Below are 19,794 nucleotides of genomic sequence, written 5' to 3'. Positions count from 1 at the left end.
TAATCCCAGCACTTTGGGAAGCCGAGACAGGCAGATCACCTGAGGTCAGGAGTTCAAGACCAGCCTGACCAACATGGCGAAACCCCATCTCTACTAAAAATACAAAAAAAATTAGCCTGGCTTGGTGGCACATGCCTGTAATCCCAGCTACTTGGGAGGCTGAGGCAGGAGAATGGCTTGAACCCAGGAGGCAGGGGTTGCAGTTAGCCAAGAGCGTGCCATTGCACTCCAGCCTGGGTGACAAGAGCAAACCTCTATCTCAAAAAAAAAAAAGAAGAAGAAAAAAGAAAAAAAAAAAACGTAGTAAATGAATAAAATGAGCAGTAGTAAAGGTCCAGATGAAATCAGATAGCATGACTTTATGGTAGTCTCAGCACATTATAAAGATTCTGGAAGTGGGTTAGTTACAAAGATGGGTAAAATATGGCCCCCTCTCTTAAGATGCTTACAGCTTAGTTAAGGGAAAGAGCATAAAGAAATGATTATATCATGCTACATGGAAAGCACAGTGATAAGGAAGTCAACATTTTTGTTTTCTGGTAGCATAGAGCATATGAAGACTGAGGGGGATTTCCCAGAGGTGGTGTTGCCTGCCCTGAATCTTAAAGGATGAGTGGGAATCAAAGAGAAGGGCCTTCCAGGCAAAGGAAACAGCTTGACAGGGAACTAGGAGAAAGTGGTGTTGCTGAAATGTAATTTATGAAACAAGGCTGGGGAGGGGCCTAGGGACAAATAGTGGTAATTCTTGTGGACAAGAAGCTTGGATTTTATCCAGGGTGGTAAGGAGGCATAGAAAGCCACTGGAAGGTTTTAAGCAAGAGTTGACATTCGAGAGAGCGAATTCTGGTAGCTGTGAGGATTTGAGAGTAATGAGATGTTCATCAAGGATACCATTTAGAAATCTGATAGTAATCCAGTTGAGAGATGATAAAGCCTGCAGTATAGCACTATAGTAGGGAAAAGAAGAATTCAAGAAACAAAAAATAAAGTCATGCTAGGCATGGTGGTTCATGCCTGTAATCCCAGCACTTTGAGAGGCCACGGTGGGAGGATCACTTGAGGCCAGGAGTTCAACTCCAGCCTGGCCAACATAGCGAAACCTCGTCTCTCCTTAAAAAAAAAAAAAGAAAAGAAAAAGAAAAAAGAAAAAGTTAGCTGGACGTAGTGGCGCATGCCTGTAATCCCAGCAACTCGGGAGGCTGAGACATGAGAATTGCTTGAACCAGGGAGGCGGAGGTTGCAGTGAGCAAAGATCATGCCACCACACTCCAGCCTGGACAACAGAGCAAGGCTGTCTCAAAAAAAGAGAAAAAGGCAGCACAACTTGGTGACTGATTTGCCATGGATAAAGGAAAGGTAGTGGTCAAGGGTGGCTCAAGGTTCCCACATGGGAACTTCCCAAAGAACAAAACAGAAGGAGTAAATTTAGGGCAAAAAGATGATTCAGATTTAGATTTGTTGCATTTGTGATTCATTTAAGAAACGAAGCAGTCGAATTTATAAGTATGAAGCTCAGAAATGATTAGTTTTTACAATGAGACAATGATGGGGATTTATAAAAATGAAAGACACAGTCCTTTCCTCAAGGAATGAACAGATGAACAGTCTCCCTTGAGAGATGATAATAACATATAAAAAGTGAACAGTTAAATGTTAAACCATAGAAATAACTGTCAGTACAGTTGGAATTAAGAAAACAGAAGTTAATGTGGCCAGAAATAATAAACAACAGCAAAATCTGTACTAAAAAATTGTGAGGAGTACGTATTCACATATCAAATGTGCCTTAGTATAAAATATGCCAGATATTGTTCTCTTTAAACATCTTTTTGTCAAAATTTGAATTTAATGATCTGCTTTTAAAGTTGTATTTTTGTTTTATCCTTTTTAAAAATGTTGCTCTCTCAAAAAAAAAATTTGGATTCTAGATGGCAAGATCTTTCAGGAGAAAGTACAGTCAATCATGTACCTGAGGCATTCCAGCAGTGGAGGAAGGTCCCTTATGAGCCCTGGATTTATGGTAATAAGCCCATCTGGTTTTACTGCTTCACCGTATGAAGGTAAGAATAGCAATAATAGAAGTATATAGCCTTCTCACTTTAGTTCTGAATATTCTTAGAGAATTAAATTGTACATATTTTAGAAGTATATATAGTATAACCTCATTCAATCTAACAAGAGACACCCAGCACAGGTCCTCAAGAGAATTGAGAAAATGGATAAGGCTCATGCTATTTTGTTCTGGCATTCTCTGACCTCTCTTATCATAGTCATTTGTCTTTCATCAAGCTTCTGATTTATTTTACCATTTTCTTCAGAAGCTTTTCAAAAACTTTTATTCTCTTCTCTCTACCTAAAACCATGATTCTAGACAACTTCACTTGCCAGATAAATGGCCACCCAATACTCCAGCTTCACATTTTTTTGACTCAGGGTACCCTTTCTCTACTTTGTCTTACCACTCTGCATGCATCTGTCTTGGACTTTATCATCATCAAGAATGCTGTCAAGCATCTGTGAAACTCCAGTATCCCACCCTGTTCTATCTATGTGATCTATTTTTCAATCACATGCATCACTCTGAAACATTTTCAAATACTGTATGTGGCTCCATTTTTTTTCCAGGTCGTTTGAACAGAATCTTTCTGTATCATTAGCCCTCCAGCCAACCAGAGAAACAGAATCCTTTGGGGGAGTTTTGACATGCTGAAAAAAGGCAAAGGGGATGCAGTCATCCTCTGTAATTGAAGACCTCCCATCTTTGTTTTTTGTTTTTGGTTTTTTTTTTTTTTTTAAATCACACTCCAAAGTTCCCCTTGTCTCGCTTTCCCTGTCCAGCCTAGGTCACATTAGCCAATAACTTCAGCAGTTATTCAGTTGGAAACTATCTCAGTTTCCTTGTCCCTTTGGCCTGTTGGTATTCTTGAACTGAAAAATGCTAACCTGGCCTCAGTCTCACCGCTGTCATACTGCTGAAAGTTGTAGTAGAGCTTTAAATGCTACCCTGTAATTTTTAGGTATGTTCAGAATCAATACCCTCTACTATTTCCATAGTAAGTAGATTCAAGTCTTTAAGCCTATGGTACTTTTCTGTCTTCCTAATTTACTCTTAACAGAGTCTCATCGCTACTTTATAGAAAAAAAGAATAGGTGCAGGTTTTCTAGTTGCAAACTGACCATACATCTTTTCCTTACCTGACTACCGTCCTTTTCCATACTGGGACATTGCTCTTATTGTCAGTCCTAGTCTTGTCTTTAGCTTCAATCCTAATTCTTAAATAGTGCAGGTGAGATAGTAATAGAGGTAGATAGAACTAGGTATGTAGGTATTAGTCTCTAGTTTTGTTTTCCTCCCAAAGTGTTTCAGTTATTCTCTGGCACTTTTTATGCCCTTTTATAATAATATTTTAAGGCTATGTTTTTATTAGTTTTTCTTTTCTTTTTAAAAAAAAATTTTTTTTTTTAAATACGTGAGATAGGGTTTTGTCTTTTTGCCCAGGCTGATCTCGAACTCTTGGGCTCAAGCGATCCACCCACCTTGGCCTCCCAAAGTGCTGGGATTACAGGCTCGAGCCACTGCACCTGGCCTTTTCGAATTAGTGTTATTTGGAATTTTACAGGACATATTGTTTTTTAAATCATCTGTGTCATTTTGAAACATTTCAAATACAATCATACCTCCATTTTTTCCAGATCTTTTGAACAGAATCTTTTGGCAACTTTAGCTCTCTAGCCAAAATCCAGAAATAATTAGAAAAAAAGTCTGAGCTATGGAGCTCTTTTATTGCCACAAAGTCTATGCTCTAAAGCAGTTCATTTAATGCCTGTTTACTCTGTATTCATGGTCTCCAATTTTAACCTGCAAAAGAATCACCTGGAGAGCTTGTTGACACTGATTCCTGGGCCCCTCCCTCATACATTCTGTATCAGTAGATCTAGGGTGGAGCCTGAGAATGTGAATTTCCAACAATCCTACAGGTGGTGTTGATGCCCATGCTACCGGTTCACAGACCACACCTTGAATGGCATGCACTTTTATCCCATGCATTACAATGAGAATAATTTTTCTGGTGTCTTCCTACATAGAATATTAGAAGCAGTAAATTAGAGAGCTGTGATAAGAAAAGAAACTATTCTCACTAATAGCAGCAAGAAGTGACTGCAAAAATGGAGGAGAGAGAGAACTGTCTAGGGCTGTTGAGGCTAGTAACAACAAGTACTACTATTTTTTGAGCACCTATTATGTGTTGAGCTCTATGCTAGGTGCATCACAAATATAATCTCAATCTTTAAAGCAACCCTGCAAAGTAGATATTCTGAACCCTCATTTTACATTTGTAGAAACTGTAGTACAATTAAGTGATTTACCTTGGACCACCTCACTATCATTTGAATCCAATTATATCTAGTTGCAAAGCCCACACTCTTTCCACTACATCCTAGTAACTGCTAGCCTGAGGTAAATTGAGTTTCACTTAATTCACTTAATTTCAGCACAGTAGAACCATTAATCCTAATGACTGAATCATTCAGTCAATACTGTATTTTGTTAAGAAGACAGGAAAAGACATATGTTTTGGGAATATATTAATAAAAAGTGGTTAAAATAAAAATAGTTTTGGCATTTAAGAATTTTAAGCTTTAAACCAGGTGTGGGGGCGCATGCCTGTAGTCCCAGCTGCTTGGAGGCTGAGGTGGGAGGCTATCTGGAGCCCAGGAGTTAGAGGCTGCAGTAAGCTGTGATTGTGCCACTGCACTTCAGTCAGGGTAAGAGAGCAAGACCCTGTCTCTTAAAAAAAGAAAAAGTAAAGGAATTTTAAGCATTAGTTACTTGTAAAATTGACCTATATGGATTTTAACAGTGCTAGATAAATGGGCTTTTGCTGTGGTTGCAATTTATAATGCAAAAGAGAGGTGGTCCCACTTAATAGATTTTTAAGTAGTATTTTTGTATCTACTCTTACTAGGAGAGAATTCCTCTAATATTATTCCACAACAGATGGCCGCCCATATGCTGCGTTCTAGAAGCCTACCAGCATTCCCTACTTCTTCACTACTAATGCAATCACAAAAACTGACTGGAAGTTTGGGTTGTAGTATTGACAGGTTACAAAATATTGCAGATACTTATGTTGCCATCCAATCAGAGAAACAAAATTCTTTGGGGAGTTCCGACACACTGAAAAAAGGCAAAGAGGATGCATTCATCAGTAGCTGTGAGTCTGCAAAAACTGTTTGTGAAATGGAAGCTGTTCTCTCAGCCCAAGTCTCTGTCAGTGATGTCCCAAAAGGAGTGCTGGGATTTCCAGTGGTCAAAGCAGATCATAAAGAGTTGGGAGCAGAACCCAGGTCAGAAGATGACAGTCCTGGGGATGAGTCCTGCCCACGCCGACCTGATTACCTAAAGGGGTTGGCCTCCTTCCAGCGAAGCCACAGCACTGTTGCAAGCCTTGGGCTAGCCTTTCCTTCACAGAATGGATCTGCAGCTGTTGGCCGTTGGCCAAGTCTTGTTGATAGAAACACTGATGACTGGGAAAACTTTGCCTATTCTCTTGGTTATGAGCCAAATTACATCCGAACAGCAAGTGCTCACAGGTACTTATGTGTTTTTGTGCACTCCTTCCACCTTTATTTTACTATTCTTTAAAGACTCTCTACCCATCTGGAAATGTCTTCATTATGCCATTTCTTATAATATAACAAACAGAAAAGTTTATTTCTTTATATATGTAATAATAACAGAAAGATATATTTTTCCTTATTTTAATGCTAGATAATATTGAATTCCATATTTAACCAAAATCTAAACCATAAGTAGCATTTAAAATATGTATATATTGTGGTTTAATTCCTTATAGTTATTAAGGAAAAATTCTTCAGGACAGAGAAACGATAGGATTTCTCTAAAGCTTTGACTCATGAGAATGATTCTTTCCACTTGGTGTTCTTGTGAAGGTGGGAGTGGTTTCTAGATTGGGCCTGTCCTGGGTACCATCTCACTTTATTTGAGACAAGTGACTGCTCCAGAAGGGAAGAGGAACGGGTGTCATAGGGTGGTCACTCCATTCCACTCAGGTAATTATAATGCAGGTCTTGGTGCCGAACATTGGCAGTTCTGCTGTGGATGAAGTCAGAAGAGAGCTAAAATGGCCTCAGAAAGAAAAGCTGTTGTTTCCCAGGACAGGCTCACATCAGACTGCACAGAGTCCTCCATGTCATGACAGACATTGCCTAGACGTTGTATTTCTTCAGCCATTTTTCTTCTGCTACCCCAGTTTGTTCTCTCTCCAAACACTTAAGGTTCCTCTCTCACCTGAACACAGATGACCTTGCTCTGGTGATGAGATATCCCACTTATCTTTTCCTCTACTTCTGCTATCACAGACCCATAACTTTATATGGAGCTCAGATGCAGCAGTGCTGGAGAGCATTCCTTTATGAAAAAATCTCATTTCACCAGGAGCTTCCAGAAGTTTCACCTGGGCTAAACCCAGCAGCATTTGTTAGGATATTTAGATAGAGGTTTTATTTTCACACTTGGTTCTTGAGAGGATATTCTGTAATGCTAGATTCTTCCCCTGTACCAATCTCTCTGCTCTGTGACTGAACTGGGTTTTTCTGACATGCTTACACTCCTAATAAAGCTGTTTCTTCCTTGGTGGAAAAAACATTTCCAATAGCGTCTCAAGTAGCAATGTCCAGTGAAACTCTCCAGTGATGGACATGTTGCATTCATGCTGTCTAATACAGTCGGCACTACCCATATGCCTATTGAGCATTTGAAATGTCACTGATGCAACCGAGGGACTGAATTTTTAGTTTAACTTTAAATAAATAGCATAAGTAACAGTGACTACTGTATTAGACATCAGAGATGTAGAATCGAATAGTGTTAGTAGACTATATGCCCAAAAAAATCAGTGGTAAAAAGTGATGGTAAATTTGTTAATGACAGGTAAATTAGGAAACATTTCTTAAACATTATGAACATTTGTTTCACCTGTTAAAGAATGCTACTACTTGTCACAGTTCCTGAGGTAATCATCATGTACTTTTCTCATCATGTTAGTAAGACTTTTTTGGTCTCTGTTTTAGTGTAACTGAAGACTGTTTGGTACCTATATGCTGTGGACTATATGAACTCCTAAGTGGGGTTCTTCTTATCCTGCCTGATGTTATGCTTGAAGATGTGATGGACAAGCTTATTCAAGCAGATACACTTTTGGTCCTCATTAACCACCCGTCACCAGCTATACAACAAGGTGTCATTAAAGTAAGGGCAAATACTGGATATATTATTTTAATTCAGAAAAATAAATATGTATGTAATTTAAAATTTTGAGTATATGCATTAAAGTAGACCTAAATCTTTCTTTTATATTTTAGAATAATTAACTAATATAGTTTGTTACTTACTACTCACATTGTTTTTTAATTTTTTTATTTTGATAGCTTTAGGGATATAGGAGTTTTTGGTTACATGGTCATATTTTTGCATCATCCAGTTTTAAGTCCCTCTCCATATATTGGTTCATATCAGTATGATTTTTAAATCTACCAATAAATCCCCATATCTGAACACTTAGTAAATTTGTTTTGTAAAAATTACAAGGAACACATGGTTCATTGGAAATCTCTTCTTCAGTGTGCTATCAAATTTTAGACATTTACTTTAGGTCTCAGCTTAGATGACACCTTTTCAAAAGACTGTCCCTGATTATCTTATCAAAATCACTTCCGTCTAATATTATTTATTCTATCATAGCATCCTATTTATGTCTTGTAATTATCTTTTTAATCTGTGTACTTGTTTTTTAAATTTCTCACAAATAGAAGCTTCATGAGGGTGGGCATCTTGTGTAATAGGTACTAAGTATATTATTGAATGAGTAAATGCTTGATATGAATAGTTTCTGTTAGAAAACAACCCAATATTAAAATAATCTTGTAAAGATTCTCATTTTCTTTAGTTTGTTTGGATGTAGGTATTGTTTAATCACTTGCAATATAACCTAGTATTGAGCTCCCATTTCATGTGTAAGTCCCTGAGCTAGTTGCAATATAGTATATAGAGGGAAATAATGTAAGCTCCTGCATTCAAGAATTTCACAGTCTAGAAAGAAGAGTTTCATACTTAACTAAGTAAAATGTAAGGAATTCTGTGATGAGTGCTGCAGTGGCAGTATTAGTAAATACATAGTATTTACAAAGTATTACACTGTAAACTTAGAAAGTTTTTTTAGTAGGGGAATAAATAGATGTGTGTCTGAGGGAAAGGAGTCTATTGCTACTGTGAGAGAGTCATTAAAGGCGAGAAAGAGGTGGAAGGATTAATTTGGTATTACACGTGTTGCATTTAAGATGTTAGAGAAGGGTAGAAATTCGGGCCCTTGCTCAGGATAAATAATCTGTCAAGAAGCCTAGAAGTAGAGCTCTAGGATATATAGATATAGATATAGATATAGATATAGATATAGATATAGATACAGGTATAGATTTGCAGAGAGAGCATAGTTTACGGATTTTCCCGCCTCAGCATTAGGAACAAATATTCTACTTATACTCAACTAAGGTTGCCAGTCTGCTAGGTGTCCATGTTCAGCTAAAAATGCCAGTTTCCCCCATGAGAGAATCATTAAGATCTCCAAGATAGAGTCATCATTAGCATTCTGCAGTAGCCAAAGACAAATTCATTTTTGCTTTGCTGTGGTGGTGGCATTTTTGTAAGCTTTCTATGTTCTTCTGTATATATGAACTTAATAATTTACAGTTGCAGTTGTGTTACACTGATTTGTATACATTAATTTTAATGCATTATCTAAATTGACTTAAAGTTTTTCTTTAGCTATTAGATGCATATTTTGCTAGAGCATCTAAGGAACAAAAGGATAAATTTCTGAAGAATCGTGGATTTTCCTTGCTAGCCAACCAGTTGTATCTTCATCGAGGAACTCAAGAATTGTTAGAATGCTTCATTGAAATGTTCTTTGGTCGACATATTGGCCTTGATGAAGAGTAAGTGTGTTCTTCCCTCCACTATAATTGGGAATCTTGTCTTTTTTTTTTTTTTTCTCGGCCTGTTGCCCAGGCTGGAGTGCAGTGGTGCAATCTCAGCTCACTTGAACCTCCGCCTCAAGGGTTCAAGCGATTCTCCTGCCTCAGCCTCCCAAGTAGCTGGGATTACAGGCACGCACCACCACACCCAGCTAATTGTTTGTATCTTTAGTAGAGGCAGGGTTTCACCATGTTGACCAGGCTGGTCTCAAACTCCTGACCTCATGATCTGCCTGCCTTAGCCTCCCAAAGTGCTGGGATTACAGGCGTGAGCCATCATGCCCAGCTTTTTTTTTTTTTTTTTTTTTTTTGGAGACAGTGTCTCACTTTGTCACCCAGGCTGGAGTGCAGAGAGACACAGTCATGCCTCAGCTCATTGCAGCCTTGAACTCCTAGATTCAAAGGGATCCTCCTACCTCAGCCTCTCGAGTAGCTAGGATTACAGGCATGCACCACCACACTTGGCTAATTTTTTTTACTTTTAGTGGAGATGGGTCTTGCTGTGTTTCCCATGCTGGTCTCTAACTCCTGACCTCAAGCCATCCTCCTGCCTTGGCCTCCCAGAGTGCTGGGATTATAGGTGTGGGCTACCACACCCGGCAAGATCTTTTGTCTTAAATGTAAAATTTAGTGAACTCACTCTTAACAAAATCTTTTAGTCACCTTTAGAAAAAAAATCTGCTAAAAGTAATTTTCCAGGTAAATCAATGTATTATTTGGCATATGATATTCTTTCTAATATAACTTCATCCTTCATAGTTCATTCATTAGTTAGAAACTAGAAACAAAAGCTGCATCAGATGAAAGTGATAGCTAAGATTTGGCATATAGTATTAACATGAGGAGATTAACCGAAAAGACAGGTGAGGCTGGACATGGTGGCTCTTTCCTGTAATCCCAACACTTTGGGAGGCAGAGGCAGGTGGATCACCTGAGGTCAGGAGTTCAAGACCAGCCTGACCAACCTGATGAAATTCTGTCTACACTAAAAATACAAAATTAGCCGGGCATGGTGGCACATTCATGTAATCCCATCTACTTGGCAGGCTGAGGCAGGAGAATCGCTTGAACCCGGGAGGCGGAGGTTACAGTGAGCCAAGGCTGTGCAATTGCACTTCAGCCTGGGCAACAAGAGTGAAACTCCGTCTCAAAAAAAAAAAGAAAAAGAAAAGAAAAAATGAAAGATAGCGCGTGTATTCTCAGTGACAGATTACATAAAGGATCCTTATAGGAACTCATTACTCTCCTCAGAGCTTTCAGGTTATCTGGGAGAGGAGTAAATCCCTCATCTAGAATTCCTGGATACACTGATTATTGAGTTTTGACCCTAGTAGAATGCTGATGGATTAGCAAATAAGTGTAAAAATAAAAGAATATTTTTCTCCCAAACCAAAAGTTTGGCAGAAATTAAATTGTAATTTCTGCTTGTGATAGAATAGAGAGAAATGTGTGTCTCCTTATTGTGACAGACAAATTCAGACCTTAGAGAATTTGCTAAATTATTATGATAGTGTCAATACTACTTTTCATTTATATACAACTTTTGACTTTCACGAAACAGTTCTGCATTACCTTATTTGATTCTCACAATAGCCTTGAGAAGAAAAGAGGACATATATCACCACATATTTTTGACGGATAAGGAAAATGAGGCACAAAATACTTAGCTAATTTCATTCCATCCCAGAGGCAAGTTGTATTGGGATAAGAACTCAAGAATCATTCCCTTTTGCTAGACTTCTTTTTACTAGCTCACTGTCTCTCAAATACTATGTAAAATAAAAATAATAATTTTCCTCTGCACTTGTAGCCCCAAGACAGTGTCTTTGGACATAAGGGGCTCATGGATAAATTAAAATAAATCAGTTAAAACCATAAAACTGCATGCGTATTTCACGTGAATGTTTGTGTATTTATCTTGGGATGGACTTCTAGCAACAGCTTTTACCCTATTATTGAAGGGACTTTATAATCTTAAAAACAGGTTAAGAATCCTTACTCCCTCAATTTTTTTTTATGACTTCAAAATCAAGTTAACAAAATGACCCATAGTTGCTATCATATTTTCTTGTTTTGTGACTAATTGTTTCTAACATGCTCTTAACTGTATTATTTATTATAGATTTGATCTGGAAGATGTGAGAAATACGGGACTGTTTCAGAAGTGGTCTGTCATTCCTATTCTGGGACTAATCGAGACCTCTCTGTATGACAACATACTCTTGCATAATGCTCTTTTACTTCTTCTCCAAATTTTAAATTCCTGTTCTAAGGTAGCAGATATGTTGCTGGATAATGGTCTACTCTATGTGTTATGTAATACAGTAGCAGCCCTGAATGGATTAGAAAAGAAGTAAGTTTACAATTATTATTTAAAATTACATCTGATAAATACTTTAGAGCAAGAAAACTTAAGTATTAGTGTACTTTAATACACGAGTTTACCTATGTAAGAAGCCTTCCTGTGTACCTCTGAACCTAAAATAAAAGTAAATAATAATAATAATAACAGAAAGAAAGAAAAAAAAAGGAAGAAATTGTATTTACTGAATGTCCCTGTATGCTACTTTATTAACTGGCCCAGGTTAGTTTCCAACCCTTGCTTGATTTGGAAAACCCAGATGGAGAGAAGCATTATAGGCCTAATATCATACATTGAGGTAGATTATCAAGATTAAGATTGAAGACCAAAAGTAGCTAATTCATATTTATTGGGTATTTATAAGTGATTAGTATAAATGCAAATCTAATACCTCTTTTAGTCCTAAAAATAACTCTATACAAATGAGATTCAGAGAGGTTAATTAATTTAGTCAAATTCACCTTCTCTGAAAAGCCTTTACAGCATGTTCCTGTTCATACCCACACAATCTTCATCCTTAGTGTGGACTAGAAACCTGTCTGTGTATTCTTATAGCATCTTGTATTAATCTCTAGTGTTAAACTTACAACCATTTACTATTTATAGTGATCTGTTTACTTGTCCAGTTCTCTGAAAAACTATGTATTTTTGACAGGTGTCAAAGTGTATCTTATTTCTATTTCTAGCATACACACTACATATTACTTGTCATAGAATAGGTGTGAATAAATATCGAATGACTGCATGAATGAGTGCAAGCTGGTCGAACAGGAATTTAAACCTTTTAAATCGGTTAGCTGTGTCTTAAATTATTTGTTCTTTTTCTTATAAATGTTCTGTTTTCTTCTTTTGTTGTTATCTTTAGCATTCCTGTCAGTGAATATAAATTGCTTGCGTGTGATATACAGCAACTTTTCATAGCAGTTACAATTCATGCCTGCAGTTCCTCAGGCTCACAATATTTTAGGGTTATTGAAGACCTTATTGTAATGCTTGGATATCTTCAAAATAGCAAAAACAAGAGGACACAAAGTAAGATTTAATTTTTACGAATTTGGGGAGGGAGTTGTATAATAGACAAACCTGTTATTTCAGCACAATCTCTTTCTTCTTAGAAACTCTTTTACTAAAAGTTTAACATTAATTTTGTGATAATATGTATCAGTTTTTAAAAAGAAGCCTTTTTAAAAAAGGCTTGAAAAAGTGGCAGAAATAGAAAAAGTGATGCCACCGTGTAGTTAGTAGTTGGCAATACATAATTGAAAGATGTCACTGATTTTTCTTACCAAGTAGAATTTAAAAGCATATGTTGCATAGTAATACCCTTTTGTTTTCTTTAATGGTAATTATTAAAGTGAATATGAAACAAAAGTATGATAATTGCTGGTTAAACTTTTGCCTTATATAGAAAAAAACCCTCTTTGAAACAATTTTTAAAATGAAATAAATTTGTGAGCTAATATTTTTCCATTGAAGGTTTTTTAGTGACCATTTGTAAATTTGCTTTAAAATTGCCTTTAACAAGAATTTTAAAATGTCTACGACTGTCACCCCCATGCTGATCAAAATTTTAAAATTTATATCTAACAAAACATTATTGTCATGATACATAAAATCAGTTCAATTAAAAAATTAATAACCACATAGCTTGAAAACATTCTAGTATCTTCTGTTTTTAGATATGGCTGTTGCACTACAGCTTAGAGTTCTCCAGGCTGCTATGGAATTTATAAGGACCACCGCAAATCATGACTCTGAAAACCTCACAGATTCACTCCAGTCACCTTCTGCTCCCCATCATGCAATAGTTCAAAAGCGGAAAAGCATTGCTGGCGAGTATTGAAATCATATCTTAATAACCATACATTGAGGCTAGCTTGACTTTCCTATGTTCTTATGCCATTCACATTTTAAAAATATTTCTTGTTTTACATAAAATTTAAGAAAGATTTTTTCCTGGAGGAAACTATTCTACTGCTTACTTTTAGTGCTTTTCTCATTCACTTATTTCTTGAGCACCTGCCTACCATGTGCTGAGCATTGTGCTAAAATATTGGAGATACAATGATGAAAAAAAAAAACACAGATTCTGCCCCTGCAGAGATTGTAAAATAGTAGGGAAATGTAGAGGGTAGGAATAGAGATTATAACAGGGCAATCTACATCAGGAGTTAGGGAAGTCTCTGAGAAAGTGGGATTTCAATATAGATGTAAAGGATGAGAAAGGAGTTAGCAAGGTGGAGAGTCAGAAAAAGAGTATTACAGGCAGAATGGATGGCTTATGTGAATTCCAAGGCAGGGAAAAGCTGAGCTTGTTCAGAGAAATAAAGCCATTTAGCTAGAATGTGTCACTTGATAAGACTGGAACACCAGAAGAGGCTGTACAGTATGGTGTGGGCCAAAGTCATTTTTTAATCATGCAGGCCTTGTTAAGGAGCTTAGATTTTATCCTAATGGGAAGTCATCAAAGATTTTAAGTAGGTGTCATACTATAAACAGCTTTCTGTTTTATAAAGATCACTGTGTCTTCTGTGTGGAAAGTGGGTTAGGGGAGAGGAAGAGAAAAGAGGTAGTGGGGAGTCCAGGTAGGAGGCTATTACAGTAGTCAGGGTAGATGATGGTGGCTTGCACATGGTTAAAATGCACATGATGTCAGGGCTTGGTATACATTAGTAGATGTCATCAAATAATAAACATTAATATTGTTAGGCTTCCTTATTTTTTCTACAAAATCGGCTATGACCTTTATCTGAATACAACCCAGAAAGATAACATGAACACCACATACACAGGATATACACACATACGTATATATATGTAGTAGATAAATATGCATATGCACGTGCACATACACACACCATCTCCAAACAGAGTATTTGGTAAATTGCTTGAAGTTTAATCAGTCTTACTGTCTCAAATTCACTTAAGTTCAAATCTTTCTTTCACCTGTGTTAAGCTACTTCTGTGTTCAATGCTATGCAAAAATTTTAAACCATGTGAAAAACTCACTTGTAAAGAAAAGCTACCAAGTACACATTGTTTTGCAGTAGTATGTTTAAATTATGCTAAATCAGACTTATATAAATAAAACTTCTACATCTATGTAACTAAACCTACTGCCCTTCTACATTCTTCCTTATTTAATATCTGAATGCACTCTCTTCTTGAGCTGCCCTGCCAGTTGTACATCTCTTTTGCCCTGAGTAGAAATAGTAGAAAAATTCTTTATCAGTTCTAGCATTAATGCTCAGCTTCCTGTATGCCAAAACATGATTGCTGGACACCTTTCCTTTGCAGGACTCCTTATATAGTCAGTGACTGCTTAGATGGAATTCGCCCTCTATTGATATCAGAAAGTATACCTTTGCTACCCCTGCTGTTTCTTTTGTATTGGTACTTCTCATTTTCATATCTATTCCTCCTCTGCTTCCATCCCTAGATCTCTGGTTTTAGTTAATTATCACCTTGTGCCTGGGCTAACGCAGTAGTCCTCTTGCTATTTCCCATTTGGTCAATGATTTCTCTAGGAGTCTTTAATCTCTCTCTTTAGATACTAGCATTTTTGTCACTTTGAGCCTTAGAGCCCTACATAGCTTCAAGTTTGTTATCATTTTTTTTTTTTTAGTTTGAGTCATTTTAAAACAGATAATGAACTTTTAGTCTTTTCACTAGATGGCTCTCCTTTTTTCTGACTTCTGTAGCTTCTTACTATACTTGGCCTTGTCTTTTTCGCTCTAAGTAAATGTGATTGCTGTGAGCTGTAGGAGACTTACAGAATCCTACAAGTTTTTAGCCTAATAAAAGACCTTAAAAGTCATCCAGTCCAGCTTCTTCATCTTAAGACCCACTGCATCCTAGAACTAGGGACTGCTGGCACATGCACCCCTATACTCACCCCTTTGTGTCTTACACCACATCTACTCATTCCAGGTCTGTCGTATCTCTTAGGAACCATCTCTCTCTCTCTGAAGTCTCTCTCAAGAATCCTCCTTGTTTTAAATACTGCCCTTATTTAAATTCTATCTTTGTGAATCTAGTTTGCAAAATACTACTTTATATGTGTTTGGTTGTTGCTTTGTAATTGTTTCTAAGTTGTTTTTTTACACATATGCTTGGGGAAGATTGTGCTGTTTGTTTCTTCACTATTACTTAAAAGTATCATTGAAAGTATATTGGCTTTGTATGCTACAGGTACAAAAACTGCAGAATACTGAGGCTCTTCTGTTTCTGAGCAGTGTGGTTACAAAAACTAATTCAAGGCCATTTGTCCATGATACTAAAGTGACATAGAGGGATTTCTATTTCTGTCATGTCTATCAATTAAGTAATGAATTGTTCCTTCAAAGACTTAAGCTGTTTTCTTTACTGATAAATGTTTAGGTGTGGTGAGGGGGATTCCTAAATAGATTCATTTAGCATTTGTTGAAAACTACTGAGATGAGTGACACCTCCAACCCCACTGCCACCCTCTCCTCCTTCAGCAGAAGTTGTGGGAATTGCCAGCAGCTGCAGCTTCCATCGTGGCCACACACCAGACTCTGATAATAGACACATTTACTCAAACCTTGAACCCCAGGATATCCATGATTTGGGACCAAAGTTTCTTCAGCAGTACTCTCATTACATCTAGACCTTAAGTTCTTGCGTTGCTAACGGAGTTAGACACTATTTTATTGTCAGATTAATCTTCTTACAACCTCACTCAGATTTACCATTCTTCTGCTCAGCAACTCTGAGTTGCCTGCCACCCCAGTGAGCAAAGCTCTGATTCCTTAGCCTCTGTATCTGTTTTTGGTCTAGATATCTATATCTGTACATATCTTTATATGTAATTTTACCTAAATGGTATCATGCTCTACCTACTGTTTATAAATTGATTTCTATTTCTAGTCATTTATTATAGATATTTTTCCATGTTAAGAAACATAAATATTCTTTTATTTTTAATGATTGCAAAATAATCTATTATTTTGATGTGGATAATCTATAACTTTTATAGATAAACAAAGGTTTTTTTGCTTGGTTTTTGCTAGTATAAATAAGGTAGCAATATACACTTTTAAATGTATTTTTTTACTTGTCTGCTTATTAATATGAAAAACTTTACACATCACCCTTAATGCATGAAGGTAGAAGTAGTCAGCATTAGGATATTTTTAGAATGCTAGACATATATTTAAATTGTCATACACTCACACACACACACACAGTTATATTAGTAATTCACATAAAAATGAACTTTATATTTCAACCAATAATAATATTAACCATTAAAAGTATTTTATTATTTGTGAGAATTAGACAGGCATTACGTTTTACATTCATTATTTTATTTTATCAACAAAACAACTCTTTCTTTATCCATTTATTCAACCATCAAACATCAAATATTTCTTGAATACCAACCATGTACCAGTTACTATTTTACCTGTCTTCATGGAACTTGTACTGGGGGAAATGATGAATAAGCATATAAACAAATATACTTAATACAGTGCCAGATAGTGATAAATATCTACCTGTGAAGTAAGCTCTGTTTTCTTTCTAATCTACATCTTATGTATGAGAAAACTGAGGTTTAGAAAGAAATGTGCTTAAGGCCACACTAGCTCTGTGTGGCTTCACAGCAGGAGTGCTGAAATACCCTCCCACTTTTTCTAGTATTAATACATAGTACTAAAAAAGACTTACTTAACATTTCCTTATTCAGTGTATTGTCGTACCTCTGAATTACAATCATCAGCTGCACATACAGCATGAAAGCTGTCAGATGTCGACATTAGGAAGAATCTGCTTAAACTCAGTATATTGTTTGACAGTATAACTCTTGAATATATACAGGATATGAATTTTTGTATTTTTTTTTTTGCCTCAAAAGCGACTATCTACCAAAATATATTAACTGATTAAGAATACTAATTACCCAAAATAGTAAGCAATCTAAAATAGTATTAAAATATTTAAATATCTTACAGGATAAGTCATTAAAACCTGTTATAATTTAGTCATATGTAATTTTTATAGAGGTTATTTATAGAAATTGATATATGTTTTCATAATTTAAAACAAAGGTTCAATTCCAATGAAGGGTTCCATTATTCCTCATCTACCAAGACATCATTTTGGTTCCTATGGTCAACTTCCGATGCCCTTCTCCTTCAGTTCATTAAATCAAGACTCATCCCCCCAGTTTTCTCCTGGATGCACTACCTGTGTTGTACCTCCTGGAGCAGGTGCAGTAATGGCGCAGGAATGCCACTCCTCTGTGTTCAGTCTGAGGAAACCTTTCTCAGGAAATGCCTTTGTAGCATTGAATTCCAAATGATGCATGTGTTCTAAATCATTTTAATAACAAATCACTGGAATTATATTCACCTTTCTGATCTCTTCACTTTAATTGACTGATTTCTACTTTGTCACTATCTACCATTTTTAAAACTACTTTATGAAATTCAACAACAGTAATTATCCAGAAATAGTAATATTCTTACTAAAAAATGATGTGCATTAAAACTTGATTTTGGAATGCAAAGAAGTGAAACAGTATTTGAAACTATTTTGTCAAAATGTTCTAAACTAGTTAAGCCCATTTAATACTTTTTAACTTGAACTTTGCCAAATGACATCTGTTTTACTAAGCTATGTCACTAGCTTCAACATTGTTATTTAGGGCTTTGAAACCAAAAGTACTGTTGCACTTGTTGAAAGAGGGAGAAACATCATTTTCTCTTAATCACTCTCTCCTTTGTATAAATTGACTTTGTAGTAAATAAGGTTGTTTTCAAGGTCTGGTAATCAAAAAGTTTCAGCAAAAATAGTTTCCTTGATCCTTATTAACACTGGCATTTGATGTTTTAATTTATATACTTTTGAAGGTCCTCGAAAATTTCCCCTTGCTCAAACTGAATCGCTTCTGATGAAAATGCGTTCAGTGGCAAATGATGAGCTTCATGTGATGATGCAACGCAGAATGAGCCAGGAGAACCCTAGCCAGGCGACTGAAACGGAACTTGCACAGAGACTACAGAGGCTCACCGTTTTAGCAGTCAACAGGATTATTTATCAAGGTAAGACTATAGGATTAGTTTGTTTTTCCTCAGCTTTTAAAATGAAGGAGAAGTAATCTAAGAGGAAACTGGTTAGTTTTCAGATTTTTAAGCAACATTATTTTTCAGTTCTTAACATCCATATTATTAAGAGTTTCTTATTTGGAACTGATAAGTCTTAAATAAAAGTCCACTTTCAGTGTGTTCAATGCTAGCCCAGATTGACCAATTTAAAACCATATGGCACTTCCAGTATGATCTTTTGAGAGCATTGTAGATGCACATGCAGTTAAGAAATAATACAGAGAGAGACCCTGTATACCCTTTACCCAGTTTCCCTCAATGAATCTTGCAGAACTGCCATTCTGACAGATGTTTAGTGATATCTCATTGTGGTTTTAATTTGCATTTCCATATTGGCTAATGAATATATATGTACATACTTAAATTGTAATACTGAGAGCAGCCACTAAAAAAAGCTATTCAAAGAAATATACTCCAAAACACTATAAATAATGTTCTCACCACACACCCAAAAAAAATGGTAACTATGTGAGGTGATAGATATGTTAGCTAGCTTCATTATGGTGATTATTTGACAATGTATTCATATATCAAAACATCTTAATTATATACAATTTCTGTTTGTCAATTATATTACAATAAAGCTGAAAATTGTTTTTAAAAAAACACTATAGATAAGTCAAAATGGAATTCTAAAAAACAGGTAACCCCAGGAAGACAGGAAAAACAAAACAGTAATTGTTAATCACTAGAAAAGCATGATAAACTCAAGTTTTTTCTTCTTTTTTTAGCTTTTTTTACTTTTCTTTCTCTCTCTTTTTTTTTTTTTTCTTTTTTCTTGAGATGGGTTCTCACTGTCAGTGAGGCTAGATTGCGGTGATATGATCTCAGCTCACTGCAACCTCTACCTCCTGGGCTGAAGCAATCCTCCCATCTCAGCCTCCTAAGTAGCTGGGACTTCAGGTGTGTACCCCATGCCCGGCTAATTTTTGTATGTTTTTGTAGAGATGGGGTTCCACCATGTTGCCCAGGCTGATCTCAAACTCCTTGACTCAGGTGATCTGTCTGCCTTCACCTCCCACAGTGCTGGGATTGCAGGCGTGAGCCATTGTCCCCAGCTTTTTTTTTTTTTTTTTTAACTTTTCTAATGTACATTCTGTGCAACAGACTCCCAAACTAAACTCTGAAATTGAACCATGATTATTACATATACAGCATGTAAATGGATAGCACATGCAGACAAACAGCTCTGTAGATCCACTCATGTAAATATGACATGGTCTTTATGTTCGATTTGTATAATAATCT

The 19,794-nt window shown here is 36.3% G+C and overlaps 1 protein-coding gene across 5 annotated transcripts in view; it reads left to right on the top strand.

The window, feature by feature from the left end:
* The window catches only part of LYST (lysosomal trafficking regulator), a 229,277-nt gene that overhangs the window by 131,787 nt on the left and 77,696 nt on the right, over positions 1–19,794 (top strand). For all 5 annotated transcript variants that reach the window (XM_030937161.1, XM_030937164.1, XM_030937163.1 and 2 more), the window contains 8 exons: positions 1,929–2,060; positions 4,968–5,595; positions 7,096–7,273; positions 8,846–9,015; positions 11,177–11,407; positions 12,282–12,448; positions 13,096–13,248; positions 18,292–18,483. In XM_030937161.1, coding sequence (XP_030793021.1) covers positions 1,929–2,060; positions 4,968–5,595; positions 7,096–7,273; positions 8,846–9,015; positions 11,177–11,407; positions 12,282–12,448; positions 13,096–13,248; positions 18,292–18,483 — 1,851 coding nt within the window. The remainder of the gene's footprint in view (positions 1–1,928; positions 2,061–4,967; positions 5,596–7,095; positions 7,274–8,845; positions 9,016–11,176; positions 11,408–12,281; positions 12,449–13,095; positions 13,249–18,291; positions 18,484–19,794) is intronic.

This window comes from Rhinopithecus roxellana, chromosome 8 (genome assembly GCF_007565055.1).
Source record: "Rhinopithecus roxellana isolate Shanxi Qingling chromosome 8, ASM756505v1, whole genome shotgun sequence".
Lineage (NCBI taxonomy): Eukaryota > Metazoa > Chordata > Mammalia > Primates > Cercopithecidae > Rhinopithecus > Rhinopithecus roxellana.
The sequence above is the reverse complement of the archived record's forward strand: the minus strand, read 5'-3'. Positions and strand labels throughout refer to the sequence as shown.